The 15,621-nt window shown below is 40.0% G+C and overlaps 1 protein-coding gene across 4 annotated transcripts in view; it reads right to left on the reverse strand.

The window, feature by feature from the left end:
* LOC115212848 (cysteine-rich motor neuron 1 protein) overlaps positions 1-15,621 on the reverse strand; it is a 108,135-nt gene that overhangs the window by 20,499 nt on the left and 72,015 nt on the right. For 3 of the 4 annotated variants that reach the window (XR_004999807.1, XM_029781623.2, XM_029781624.2), the window contains exons 3-7: positions 7,549-7,654; positions 7,286-7,410; positions 6,518-6,694; positions 4,977-5,153; positions 2,612-2,779 (exon numbers count right to left, since the gene is read on the reverse strand). Coding sequence is in view for 3 of the 4 variants with exons in the window: in XM_029781623.2 (XP_029637483.1) it covers positions 2,612-2,779; positions 4,977-5,153; positions 6,518-6,694; positions 7,286-7,410; positions 7,549-7,654 (753 nt within the window). In the remaining variant the exon portion in view is untranslated. The remainder of the gene's footprint in view (positions 1-2,611; positions 2,780-4,976; positions 5,154-6,517; positions 6,695-7,285; positions 7,411-7,548; positions 7,655-15,621) is intronic. The other variant, XM_029781625.2, reaches the window with a different exon arrangement.

Raw genomic sequence — 15,621 nt, forward strand, 5'->3', positions numbered from 1 at the left:
ATGACGATGCTGTTGATGCTGCTGAAGTTGATGATGATGGTGATGGTAATGGTAATATAGCCCTCATATCACCCAAATAACACAAACTTTATTTATAGTGTAAGGCTTGATCAGAAGAAGAAGAAGAAGAAGAAGAAGAAGACCAGCGACAGAAGGAAGACAGGGATCTTCTGACTGGAAACGGGGTGAAAATGCTTGCAACAACAAACTGGACTCCATTAAAGTTACTCAACAATTATGCGTGTGTGTGTGTGTGTGTGTGTGTGTTAAATAAAGTTACAGATTGAATTTACCTGGCTTTCACACAGTTTTTACCAAATTTGCTCAAAAAGGCATCAATAACCTAAAGAACCAGTCAAGTAATTGGCTGATGTAATTAATTAATTAACCCTACACACCAGCTGGCTTTGTTTCTGAATTAGAAACAATTATCAGAAAGAGCTGTTCTTCACTCCTGCTCCAGAGCGTCGGCTGCGGGGTCATTCTGAAAAGCTCTATCTGCGACGATTTCATCTCAATCGAAGGAGAGGAGCTTTCTCTGTCTGGGTTGCGGATCCGTGGAATAAGCTGCCAGATGAGATGGTGAAGATGCAGACGACTGCTCGGTTCAAAGTCTCCCTTGACCTCAAGTGGCCTGAACTCTTTACATGAACACCACCCTGTACATAACTCTATGTCCCCCTACATGGCCTTGCTTTTTGCCTTTTGAGCCAAAAAATTAACTAACTCACTAACTAACTTATAATTATAATTATAATTATAAGGCGGTGAGCTGGCAGAAATGTTACCACACCAGGCCAAATGTTTAGCAGTATTTTGTCTGTCCGTACTTTCTGAGATCAAATGCCACCAAAGTTGACTTTGCCTTTCATCCTTTTGGGGTCGATAAATTAAATACCAGTTGTGGGTTGATCTACTCGACTGACCCCCTCCCCCAAAAAGTTTCAGACCTTGTGCTTAGAGAAGAAAAGAAATAACCCCACACACAAGCTATCTTTGTTTCTAAATTAGAAACAATTGGCATTATAATTTCAGACCTTGTGCCTTTAGTAGAAAGAATTATTGCCTCTGCCATCGCAAAAGTGGAGGTATTGTTTTCAGTTGCGTTTGTTTGTTTGTTTGTCTGTGGACAAGATATCTCAAGAACTGCTGGATGGATTCAGATGAAACTTTCAGGGATGTTTGGCCTTGTGACTGACACAAACTGATTCGATTTTGGGATTGATCCGGTACTGAACAAAGATTCTGGTTTATTTTACCGTTTTTTTTTTTACTTAATTTTTGAGAGTGATCAGGTTCATTTTTAGTATTCTCATTTGTGAGAGCAGTCGAGCTTCTTTCAGATATTCTCATTTTAAAAATCATCTCCAGGATGTTGATGTTGCTTTGGCGGAGTTTTGTGCTCTCTGAGTGCTCTTGTTGTTGTTGTTGTTGCTGCTGCTCTTCTTCTCCTCCTCCTTCTTCTTAATAAGGTGGTGGTGACGTGGCAGAATTGTTAGCATGCTGAGTTCAAATCCCACTGAGATCAACTTTGCTTTACATCCTTTCAAGGTTGATAAAATAAATACCAGTTGAACACCAGGGGTTGATGTAATCTACTTACCTCCTCCTCCTCCTCCTCTGAACTTGCTGGCCTTGTGCCAAAATTTGAAATCATTATTATTATTATTTATTGTTTTTGCACAACTTCTAACGCTGGAGATGTACTACGGTGCCAGCTGTTCACTATGAGTGAACGAAGGTAACACCTCTTATTTTTTGAGAACCTTCCAGAGTATTTGAGTGGTTCCAAGTAGTGTTTTTTTTTTTCTGCAAGGGCTCTACCCTTATTGCAGCCCCTATTTGTTCCATGTACTTCTCAAAAAAAAAAAAAAAAAAAAAAAAACTTGAAAATCCCACCCAAATTATTATTATTATTATTAAGGTAACGGGCTGACAGAACCATTAGCATGCTGGCAACAAGCTTAGGCAGCATTTCATCCATTGATTTTATATTCTGAGTTTAAATGCTGCAGGGTTTGGACTTTGCCTTTCATCCTTTTGGGGTTGATAAAATAAGTACCAGTTGAGTACTGGGGTTGATATAATCAACTTACTCTCTCCCCTGAAGTTGCTGGCCTTGTGCCAAAATTTGAAATCATCATCATCAATGACAATGATGATGATGATGACGACGATGATGATTTTTAATAATAAGGTTGCAAAATTTGGGAGGAGGAAGTTCAGTCACTGATATTGAACTCAGCATAAGACTGGTTGTTTATTTGACCAACTCTTGAAGGAAGAAAGGCAAAATGGACCTTAATGTGGTTTGAACTCAGAATATAGAGTTAGAAAAAAATACCACAACAAGGTATTTTGTTCAACACTCTGCTGATAGCAATAGCAATAATAATAATAATAATAATAATAATAATAAAAAATAATAATAATAATAATAATAATAATAATAATAATAATAATAATAATAATAATAATAATGAGGGATAATAACGATAGATAATAGCAACTAAATCAGGGTTTTAATAAAGAAAAGGAAAAACAAAAACAAAAAGAGAAACAAACAACAAATACTTTGCAGGTAGGAAGAATGACAATAATGAGAACTTACTCTCACAGACTGGACAGCACTGTCCTGGGACACTTCGGGCATTCGGACAGCGAACGGAACACATTTCTGTCTGACATTCAACAACACCATTATTACATCGACATGACAAACAACCTTCTTCTTTCCATGTCTCAGAATTCTTGTAAAGTCTGTCACCATTCATACAACCTTCGGTGAGGAATAATTAAATAATTACATGTCAAATTAGAATTATTAATTTATTACTGACTATAGCCTTAATTTATTACAGTCCCATGGCGGTAAATTACTGAAGGAATGTTACTTATTTTATTGACCCCAGGATGCTGAAAGTCACAGTCATTGAGATTTGAACTTGGGATACAAAATAAGCTAATCAAATAAAAATCCTTTCTATTATAAGCACAAGGCCTGGATTTTGTGGAGATGGGGATTGTTGATTACATCGACCTCAGTGATCCACTGGTACTTAATTTATCAATTCCAAAAGGATGAAGGGCAAAGTCGACCTCAGCGGAACTTAAACTCAGAACACAGCAATGAGCGAATACTGCTAAGCATTACGTCCAGTGTGCTAAAAAGTCTGCCAGCTTGCTGTCTTAATCTAATTGAATAATACCATCATCTGTCTTAGACACAAAGGGAAGGGAAACAGTCAGATGTATCAACCCTAGTACATGTCATGGCACTTCGTTGGTTACGATGACGAGGGTCCCAGTTGATCTGATCAACAGGGTAGCCTGCTCGTGAAATTAACGTGCAAGTGGCTGAGCACTCCACAGATATGTGTACCCTTAACGTAGTTCTCGGGGAGATTCAGCGTGACACAGAGTGCAATAAGGTTGGCCCTTTGAAATACAGGTACAACATAAACAGGAAGAAAGAGTGAGAGAATGTTGTGGTAAAAAAGTACAGCAGGGTTCACCACCACCCCTGCCATAGCCTCGTGGAGCTTTAGGTGTTTTCATTCAATAAACACTCACAATACCCGGTCTGGGAATCGAAACCGCGATCCTACGACTGAGTCTGCTATCCTAACTACTGGGCCATTATGTCTCCACAGTACAGGTAAAGTGAAGAATCTTCCCAGTCATATAGAATCATGATGCTGGTCTCCTGGGTTCTATGGTGTCCCCACCTGGATGGAACACTGGTCTGTTGCAGGAATACTCAGTTTTACCAGCTGAGTTGGCTGGAGCAATGTGAAATGAAGTGTTTTGCTCAAGAACATAACGGGTCGCCCTGTACAGGAATTGAAACCACAATCTTACGATCTCGAGTCCAACACCCTAACCATTAAGCCATGCACCTACACCCTAATACATGACTGGTGCTTTATTTTATCGACCCTGAAAGGAAGAAAGGCTAAGTTGATGTAACCAGGATTTGAGCTCAAAACACAAAGAGTGTAAAAAAAGGATTTAAAAAATATTTCTGGGACCTAAATGATGCTAAAAATAGCAGTAATTTCCCTCAGATTGTACCCTAAGAGGAAAGATACATTGGATAATGTAGACTCAGATAATCAAAGCTTTATTTCCCTAAAGTCTTATTTTTTTTTCCTGAATATAATCTGGAGAAATTGATTGCATCAAATATATCCCTGTGTCTTTTATGCCATCAACTATGGTAACTAAATACTTCCAGGAATTTAATCCATTTCTCCAATGTTACAGATAAAGGCATTTCCTCTGCTACTCTATTGCGCAGCAGACAAAAGATCTTTAGCTGCATTAGGAAACAGCAGCCAAATCTCCCTCAAATCACACCATTCTTTTGAAAAAATAAGACATACAGAACAGTGTAGTCTTTGATATACAAAAAGGCAAGAGGGTCATGGTTAGATTACTTTTGATTATGGCTGATCTGCTGAACTTCTATGTGGTCCTTTAACCTGCCAAAACTAGAATGTAAACCTCCTACAAATTACACCCTGTATTTGATCTTCTGCTTGTTTCAGTCTGTAGCCATGTTTGGGCAACCCCTCGAAGGGTTTTAGCTGAATGGATTGACCATCAGAACTAATATTTTCTGAAGTCTGGTGGTACTTATGGTATTGGTCTTTTCTTTTTTTAAAATCAAACTGCTAAGTTATGGGGACATAAAAAAAACTAATACTGGTCATCAAACACTGGTAGGGGTCAAACACAACACACACACATGATTACATGATGAGCTTCCACCTAGTTTCTAACAACCAAATTTATTCACAAGGCATTGGCGACACTTGCTCAAGGTGCCATATAGCGGGACTGAACTCGAAACCATTAGGTTGCAAAGCAAGCTTCTTAAGCACACAGCCATGCCAGTACCTATCATTTAATATATATTAAGCAAAGACAGCCATAGCTGGAGAGGCTAGCTCTGAGTGATAAGTTATACATACCTTTGCAGACAGGACAGCACTGTCCTTGCGGGACGGTCATCCAACCACACTGGAGGGGCTTACACTTCTCCTTCTGACAAGAGATTAGACCATTGTTACAGCTGCACTTGGTGCAGTTGTCATGCTTCCATTCAGCAAGATGTTGGTAGATTCTTCCATCAGAAAAACAAATGTTCCCTAAAGAAGGAAAGAAGTGGGGGCGGGGGAGTGGGTGAGAGAAGAAGAAAGAGAACAAAAAATGTATAAATACAAACAAAAAAACATTGCAAAAATATATTTTATTGTTTGTGGGAGAGGTACAGCTTTCACTTTCTTTTGAATATACATCAAAGCTTTGGTATGTTTATGTGTGTGAGTGTGTATATGCACCTGCCTATATGTGTGTGTGTATATACATGTGTCTGTGAGTGTATTTGAATGAGTGCAGGTGTGTAAACACCCAGTTTTCTACACAAAGTCATGTAAACACACAAACCTCTACATGTATTACAATAATTAACTTGCTCCAGATAAACACAGATGTGCTGGTGCCACATGTAGAGCCCCCATGCTGGCACCATGTGACACCAGCACCTGCGCTGGTGTCACATAAAAAGCACCCAGTCCACTGTGTAAAGTGGTTGGCATTAGGAAGGGTATCCAGCTGTGGAAACTATGACATAACAGACAATTGAAGTCTGATGCAGCTCTCTGGATGGCCAGCTATTGTCAGACTCATGCCAGCATGGGAAACGGATGTTAAATGATGATGGTGATGATGATGATATATACACACAAATGCATACCGTAAATCCTCGAGTATAGTCCGCCCTTGAGTATAACACGCCGGGGATTTTTAGGGGGCTGTACCTCTGAAAAACCTAAACCTTGTGTATAATACGCACCCCTTCTCTAACTTGAGTCAAGGAGGTCTATATAACGTCCTTGGTTTGTAAAAATGTATATGGTAATGTCCTTTATTATTATTGTATATATAACACAATGCAAACGTGTAGCTTTTTTGTGCATTTTGTTTGCAGAAAATAAAGAAATAACAGTAATAACGTTTAATAAATGTTGCTTACTGCAAGTTATGGATGATTCTTTTATGACTTCATTGCTTTCAGGCTTAGCTTAAGGTATTTTCACCCCCGACATCACAAAATGCGTCTGAATAAACATTGCCAGACAGCAAATAGAGACTCGGACATTGTTTAGAAAATAATTTTCATTTTTAACCTCGTATATAGTACGCACTAGGGATTTTGAACTTTAAATTTTGGGGAAAAAATGCAGATTATACTCGAGGATTTACAGTACTTGTATTTTACACACATTATCAGATCAGGTCTCCTGCCCCTAAATAATTCACTATTTTGATACCTGGCTTTCTATGGCTCCTTGCGTAATGTAACCATTAGTTAGAATAGACAGGCAGAAGTGAGGGCGCTTTTCTCTCGGAAGACCAGAAAATATCATGAGTTATGGCCTTTCTCCTGTGACAACCACCACCAAAACACACACACACACAAAAGTGCAACACCTGGAATGCCTCAACTTACCATTACAAACTGGACAACATTCCCCAACAGGAATCGTTACCCATTTACACTGCAAGCTTCTGCATGTCTGCCGCTGGCAATACGTCAGGCCATTCTTGCAGCTGCATTTGGTGCAGTTGTCCAGTTTCCACACATCTCCATGTTGGTAGGACTGACCACGAGAAAAACAGCTGTTCTCTGTCACAACACGAAAACAGAAGAGGGTTAGAAGGGGGTTAAAGAAGGAGTTAGGGGAGAGTTCAGAAGGACTGGGGGGGAGGCACCTAAACACATGTGGGTGTGGGTGTACTACTACAACAGACCATGTATACTATCACACACAAACACATACACCACCTCTGACTGCTGCTGCTGCTGCCACTACTACTACTACTACTACTACTACTACTACAACTTCTACTACCACCACCACGACTACTACTACTACTACTACTACTACTACTACTACTACTACTACTCACTAAGTACCACAAACTACTACACACACATAGACTATCACAAACCACCACATACATGTATACATACACCAACCTCCAACTGAATCAGTGAGGGACAGCTACATGGCTGCTGATCAGCTAGAAATGGCAGTCAAATCTCCTTCAAATCACACCTGCTGCTTTAAAAAAAAGGGTACCTTGGACAATTAGATGATAGATATATAAGTTGGGATGGGCATGAGTAGACTGTAGATTATAAACCTACACAGTGAGAGCTAACCTACAGCTAGCTCCAACCTCCTCTTTTTATGGAATTGTTTCATATACTTACTGTTAACACATTTGAATTTATCACAGCAGGAACCAGGCTGGTGGGTCGCCTTCTCCACCACCTCAATTCTAAAGTTTTGAGAGCATTCAACAGCAGGGCACCTGTCTCTGTGCTGGCACTGGCACCTGAAACAAGGACAAAGAAAAGAGAGACAGAGTGAGATATGATATGTAATATTATATTAAACTGATCACACACACACACACACACAAAGTGACAACCACATACAGATATAAAAACACAAACATAGACTCAATACTTACACAGATTCAGCAGAACAACAGCCATCCTTGCTGAGTTTTTTCACCATGTTGACACTGTCCTTGGGACAAGATTTTGGCTTAGGGCATTTCACCAGCGCACAATTTTCTGGAAGAAAAAAGAATCTACATATTTGTACTTTTAAGTAGAGAATAATGAAAATAAGGGCCGTATGAGGGGAACTACAAAGAAAGGACAAAGAAGAGGTGTACGACAGGGAGTAGATAGGACGGTAGACAAGAGGTATGGGAGAAGCATAAGACCCTTGCTCAAGGTGCTGTGCAGTGGGGCTTAAACCCAAGATCACATGGTTGGCACACAAGCTTCTTAACCACAGAGCCACACCAATATTTTTCTATAGATGTAAAATCTTTGTTAACTGATCAAGCAGGTTTGAATAGAATATACTCTACTGATGAGGTATGGTGGACCAAAACATGTCCATAGTTATCTACCATGCTGCAGTTTCCACTAAGCTATGTAAATTAATTTGGCAAAATAAAGTCTTCATTTAAAAAGAAAATTATAATTCTTTTTTCTTTGGGAATTGCTAACAATGACCACTAGGTCTTTGTTTTCTTCCTCCAACTAAAAGAGGACACTTCAATAAAAAAATTTTTGGCATCCAACATGAAATACCTCCACCCCCACCCCTTAATTTAGTTACCATAGTAACAGGCAAGAAAATGATGCTGGTCAGAAGAAAGAACCTCAATTGAACCAACTGATAATTTATTGGTAAATTAAGACAACAGGGACCTAAATGGCAGTACAGTGTGATAGGTAATGGTGGCAGCCAGCGGTCAGTCCATCCAGAAAGCAGTTGGTAGGAAAATTCTTCAAGTCTCGTAAGTTATCTTTTCAGTCTTTTTAAAACTCTTTTATGCATGTGTATGGGAGTAACTGTTCCTATATAGCTATTCTACGTTCTGAGTTCAAATCCCGCCGAGGTCGACTTTGCCTTTCATCCTTTCGGGGTCGATTAAATAAGTACCAGTTACACACTGGGGTCGATGTAATCGACTTAATCCGTTTGTCTGTCCTTGTTTGTCCCGTCTGTGTTTAGCCCCTCGTGGGTAGTAAAGAAATATATATATAGCTATTCATATGTTAGTGCATGTATCATCATCATCATCATCATCATCATCATTTAATGTCCATTTTCCATGCTGGCAGGGGTCGGACAGTTTGACTGGGTCTGGAGAGTCAGATGGCAGCACCAAGTTCCAATCTGATCTGACAGTGTTTCTACAACTGGATGTCCTTCCTAACACCAACCACTCCGAGAGTCTAGTGGGTGCTTTTTACGTGCCACCGGCATGGGAGCCAGTCAGGTGGGCCTGGCATCGATTACATTCAAACAAATAGTGCCTTTTAAGGTCCACTGGCATGGGAAGCCGGTCAAGGGCTACTGGCATCAGCCACGTTTGGATGATGTGTTTTACATGCCACTGGCATGGGAGACAGTCAGGCAGTCCTGGCATACACACACACACATAATCATTATCATTTAAAATAGTTTGATTAGACTCAGATACACGTGTGTGTGTGTGTGTGTGTGTGTGTGTGAGTGAGTGTGTGTGCATGCATGCATAAATATATACACTCATCTGACCAGTGCACCCATGGAAAAATGGCTGTTAAACAATGATGATGATGATGATTGGCCTGGTGCAGCCTTCGGGCTCCCCAGACCCCAGTTGAACCGTCCAACCCATGCTAGCATGGAAAGCGGACGTTAAATGATGATGATGATGATGATGATATATAAATACACAAACACATATCTATATCTATCTATCTATCTGTCTGTCTGTCTCTCTCTATATATATACACACACACACACATATATAGTTGAAATTTACAGAAAAACAAAAGATGAAGACAAGTGTATGAACAAGAAGCAGGTGTATTAGTTTGAAACTCGGGAAAGTGAGAAAGTCTTTTACGTTTTGAGCCTATGCTCTTCAACAGAAAGGAACACGAGGAAATAAGCAGAGAGAATAAAAAGAACTTGTGGATTTAGTAGTTAAAAGAGTGAAAGAGAGAGAGAGAGAGAGAGAGAGGTAAATGGACACATAGATATACACAGGCCACACGAACAGATTTCCTTATTGCTATGTCATACAAGTCAATTTAACCTTTCGTTCTTTTAGTGTCAAAATAAAGTACCAGTCAAGTACTGAGGTCAATGTAATTGGCTGTCTCACTTCACCTCAAAACGCTGCCTTTTGAACTAAATTAGAAATCATTATTATTATCATACTTATTATTATTTTCCAAGGTCATATGAAATAATACGTCTTAAAATTAGCTCCATCACGAGGAACACTACAGACACACCATGCTTTCCACTCTGCACAGATGAGACTTCTGAAGCGCAGTTTAATTTCCGCTTATGTTACAGTGACATTTTACGCACTACAAAACTGATCTCATGCTGCATGTGATTAACAAACATTACGCAACACCATAAAAACTGAACCTGGAAAACAGTGGATATTGTACTTGTTGAACAATACATTAGCAGCCGTCACTTACTGAACATCATTCATTAAATTCTATATATTAATTAGTATTTTTATAACGAGACTGAAATTATTTACTTCTTGGTTTAATGAATAACAATGTCAGTTTTATTCCATTTCTTGCCTATCCAAATGCCACATTCCTGTTATTTGTGCTGGTATCAAAAGCAGTGGCCCTAGACCCTTTTAATATCAGGGCCAAATCTAGACCTGAATTTTTTTAGAGGGCTGCACCACAAAAAAGTAAAACAAAAGTCTATTAAAGGAACATATATTGAATTTATAGAGGGAAGACTGTCAACGGCCACCAGAAGGATGCTTGAGGGCCACATGAGGACCTGGGAGCTGCGGTTGGTAACTACTGATCTAGAGTCTTCTTCAGTTAGGGCTTGTTAAGGGTTTTCTGTACCAGTAAAGTTCCTCGCAGACATAGGCATGGTTTGCATGCAGGACAACTAGCAGCTGCCCATGCATGCATGTCCCCCACCACCTCTCCTCATGCCACCAATGATGTCTGAGGGGAAACCCAAGGCCAATACAGTTTCTTTGTTATTGTTATCACAGGTGTGACCACCAGACTGCAAAGACCAGGTACAGTTTCCATAAAACATCCTCTCTGTTCTTCATTACAGTTCTACAATTTCACCACCCAGAATTAAAATAAAAAAATTAAATGTTCCTTCTCAAGCCATGCCAGGCCCATAAGGGCCGGTTTCCCAGTTTCAGTGGCATAGAAATTCCCCACCTGGACGGGACACCGGTCCACCGGTCTGTCGCAGGATTACTCATTTTTGCTAGCTGAGTGGACTGGAGCAACGTGAAAATGAAGTGTTTTGCTCAAGAATACAACGCATCGCCCAGTCCAAGAATCGAAACCACAACCTTACGATCATGAGTTCAACACCCTAACCACTAAGCCATGCGCCCTCCCCCCCACAGAATTGGTACCCTTTAAACAATCTGGAAAGGATAAAATTAAACTCAGAATGTAGGGAATCGTGAGAAATGATAGTTTTAAATTTTAGCATAATGACAACAATGTTAGGTGAGGGGACAGTCAATTACATCAAACCCAAATCTCAACCGATACTTCTGTTACTGACCCCAAATGGAGGAAAGGCAAAGTTGACCTTGGTAGAATTGGTGCTCAGAATGTAGAGAGCCGGAAGAAATTCCATTGAGCATTTTGTCTGCTGTGCTGCTGTTTGTCAGCTTGTCACCTTAATCATAAGGAATAATGCAAGACATTTCCATCTAGTTTTTATAATGACTCTTCAATTTGACTATATGTATATGTATATATATATATATATATCAAATAAGATCTATATATATATACTAGCAGTATCGCCCGGTGTTGCTCGGGTTTGTAAGGGAAATAACTATATAAGCATTTTTAGAGAGTTATAGCCAAAAAATAACAAAAAATGCATTCAAAATGGAAAAAGAATGATGGTAAATTTTTTTTAAATCGTTGACTCATCGTAGACATTTTTAGAGAGTTACTTCCCTTATATAACAGCGAAAAAAATGCATTAAAATGGAAAAAAATGATGGTAAATTTTTTTTAAATCGTAGACTCATCGTAGACGTGCGCTAATACCCAGAAGGGCTCGATATGAATCATGACTATAAGATACCCGGTTTTGGTTAAACTGCACCGCAAAATGTGGGAGTAGTTAGGAATCTAAATCGTAGGAGACAGACACACAACTTGACTTTTATATATAAAGATATATATCAAATAAGATCAGTAGCCAAATTTTAGAAATTTCACTACCAGTGGTCCAGCATGTATAAAAAGTCAATAGACAACATATTTTCCATATAAAATTAGAGTACATTTAAACACAAAAGAGGCGACCTTTAATAGGCAGCCTTACATACTAGAAGACATACATAAAACAGGTTTCTTTTAGTTCTTATGTACGTAATTCACTCATAAGGCTTTGGCTGGACCAGGGCTATAGTGGAAGACACTTGCCTAAGGTGCCATGCAGTGGGACTGAACTCGGATCCAAGTGGCCAGGTAGCAAATTTCCTACCACACAGCCATGCCTGATTATCAATGACCAAATAATCAAAACTGCTTTTATATATGGAGAGAGAGAGAAGCTTCGTGTTTGCGTGTCCTTCACATCACTCGTCTACAATCTGTATGCTCTATAAACCTTGGACAGGACAGTATTGAAGTTTGTATTCTACAAAACAGAATATATTGAGATGTATTCCTAAATAATATTAATTTGTCAGCCTGTCTAGCTATCTCTTGCTACTATATTAAAATTACCACCACCACCACCACCACCACTGCAACCGCCGCCACCACCACCGCCAAAGGTAATGTACAGATTACCTTCACCACCATCACTTCCTCCTCCACCACCATCACACAGATGCCATCATACAAAGACGCAGAAATGTAAAGAATCTCAATGTCATTACATTTAACAAGACATTCGCAGGTGTGGGAGGAGTGGTGGCAGGTAACTGTTATAGTGGTAGTGGCAACTGTGGTGAAGTCAGTGGTGGTGGTGATGGTGGTGGTGATGGTGGTGGGTTAATGTTATACAAATGTTAATATCAAACACTTGGCAGAATCTGTAGAGCATCAGATAAAATGCTTTCTGATATTTGTTTTTTGGTTCTTGAGGTTCTAAGTTCAAATTCCACCAAGGTTAAGTTTGCTTTTCATCTTTTGGGGAGCGGGGGGGGGGGGGGGGGGGTGTTAATAAAATACCAGTTACATTTTGGGGTTCATTTTAATTGCTTAAATCCTTTCCACAACCTTCAGGCATTGTACCCGTATTAAAAACTGGGTGGTTGGATTGGAAGGATCTGTTCAATGTCGGACAAAGTACCTTCTGGTTATTTAGAGGTGGTTCTTTGATTTCTGATTTCAAATCCTGTCAAAGTAAACTTTCTAATTCATTCTTTTGAGGTCAATAAGATTGTTTTATTCCTTTCTTTCTTATCTTTTATGTAAATCTCCTCACAAACTGTCTATTCTTGTGACATCCCCCTCATCTATGCCCATGTGGCTAATGAAAGAAATTATTATTATTATTATTATTATTAATTATTAATTATTAATTATTATTACTACTACTACTACTACTACTACTACTACTACTATTACTATCATTATTATTCAAATGCTGTCAAGCTGAACTTAATCTTTCATCCTTTTAGAGTTGATAAAATACATACCAGTTAAGTACTGGGGGTTAATGTAACTGATTATCTCCCTCCCCACAAATTTCAGGTCTTGTGCCTATAGGAGAAAGGGTTATTACTATTATTATTATTATTATTATCATCAACATCATCATCACCAGCACCAGCACCATCATCATCATCATTATCATCAGTAAGTTGGCAGAATCGTAAGCATGCCTGACAAAGTGCCTAGTGGTATTTCAGCCGATTAGATCGACTCCAGTACGCAACTGGTACTCAGTTTATCGACCCTGAAAGGATGAAAGGCAAAGTTGACCCCAGCAGAATTTAAACTACCGCTAAGCATTTCGCCTGGCATGCTAACGTTTTTGCCCAGTTTGCCACCTTTCTGCCTCTTTATATTCTGTGGATTCAAATACTTTTTAAAAATCCACTTTTGCCCTTTTAAGGACATCAAAATAAAGTATTTGTCAAATACTGGGTGCTCAATGATAGCGACTAGTTCCTTGCCCTCAAAATTACGGACCTAGAACCTAAATTAGAAACGATTGTTGTTATTGTTACAGGGGTTACTGTTGTAGTGTGGAGGCATAATGGCCAGTGGTTAGGGCAGCGGACTTGCGGCCATAGGATCGCGGTTTCGATTCCCAGACCGGGCGTTGTGAGTGTTTATTGAGTGAAAACACCTAAAGCTCCACGAGGCTCCGGCAGGGGATGGTGGTGATCCCTGCTGTACTCTTTCACCACAACTTTCTCTCACTCTTACTTCCTGTTCCTGTTGTACCTGTATTTCAAGGGGCCAGCCTTGTCACTCTCTGTGTCACGCTGAATATCCCTGAGAACTACGTTAAGGGTACACGTGTCAGTGGAGTGCTCAGCCATGTTAATTTCACGAGCAGGCTGTTCCGTTGATTCGGATCAACCGGAACCCTCGTCGTCGTAACCGACGTAGTGCTTCCACTCCACTGTTGTAGTCTAATCAGAGAGGAAATATCAAATGGTACAAAGGAGACCCATTCTATGAATCAGGAGGAATCCAACACATTGAACAGAGGTAACTCCATCACACAGAGCAGTAATAATCATCTCCGATACAGTGGTAATCTTCCTCATGGTGATGGGGGTAAACCATCATGTGACAGTGATAACCTGTCACATGACATAAGGAGAAGATAATCTTTCGTAATTTCACAGCTTCTTCAAACTATCATAAACTATAAAATATACCCAGTTTATCATTTAGGATCAATATTTAAAAGATCTCCAGGGATCATCTTGTGGTCGTTCCGTCTTTACTGTGGGACGTTTTGTTCTAATACTGGTTTTAAATTTTGGCACAAGGTCAGCAATTTGGGAGGAGGGGGTAAGTTAGTGACACGGATCCTAGTTTCTACTGATACATATTTTATTGACCCTGAAAAGAGGAGGTTGTTGATGATGATGGTGGCGGTGGTGGTGGTGGTGATGATGAGGAGGATGATCATCATCTAACGTCTGTTTTCCTTGCTGGTATGGGTTGGATAGTTCGACTGGGCTCTGGGAAGCCAGGAGGCTGTACCAGGCCCCAATCTGATCTGGCAATGTTTCTACAGCTGGATGCCCTTCCTAAAGCCAACCATGCTTTTTTACGTGCCACTGGCCCAGCACAAGGGCCAGTGGGAGCTGGCAATGACCACGATCGGTCAGTGCTTTTCACATGCCACCGGCATGGAAGCCAGTCAAGGCGGCGCTAGTATCAACCATGTTCGGATGGTGCCTTTGATGTGCCACCGGCACGGGGATCACAACTACAATTTCCATTTGATTTTGATGATTTTGATGTCGATCAATTTCCATAGAATTTGAACTCAGAACATGCTTAAGTATTTTGTCCAGCATGCTAATGATTCTTGTGGTCTTACTTTGTCCTAACACGGACAACTTAAACCTTCAGGATCGTTAAGCAGAAGGATAAATACATAACCTCCATCACATTAGGACTTCTAGGTCCCTTACAATGAAAGGTGATATCAACTGAACAAGTGACCCTTACAGAGAGAGAGATCTGTTTTTCTACCAGGCACAAACTGATCTTATTAGTGCTAGTTTGGTGGTTGTTGTTGTTGTGTCGCCTTTGTTGTCTTATCTTCTTACATTCCGCCCCCTCCCCTCCCCCTCTACACAATAAGGAACAGTAAAAGTGTAACAAATGAATACATCAAAGACATCAACACAAACACCAACACACAAAAACACCATCCCACCAGATGGCTCCCCCTCCCTAACCCTATCAATACCACTATTTAAAACCTAGCCACCACCACCACCACCACCACCGCCACAACTTCCTACCCAACACACACACACACCAGCTACACAGGTATGAT

This window comes from Octopus sinensis, linkage group LG6 (assembly GCF_006345805.1).
Source record: "Octopus sinensis linkage group LG6, ASM634580v1, whole genome shotgun sequence".
NCBI lineage: Eukaryota > Metazoa > Mollusca > Cephalopoda > Octopoda > Octopodidae > Octopus > Octopus sinensis.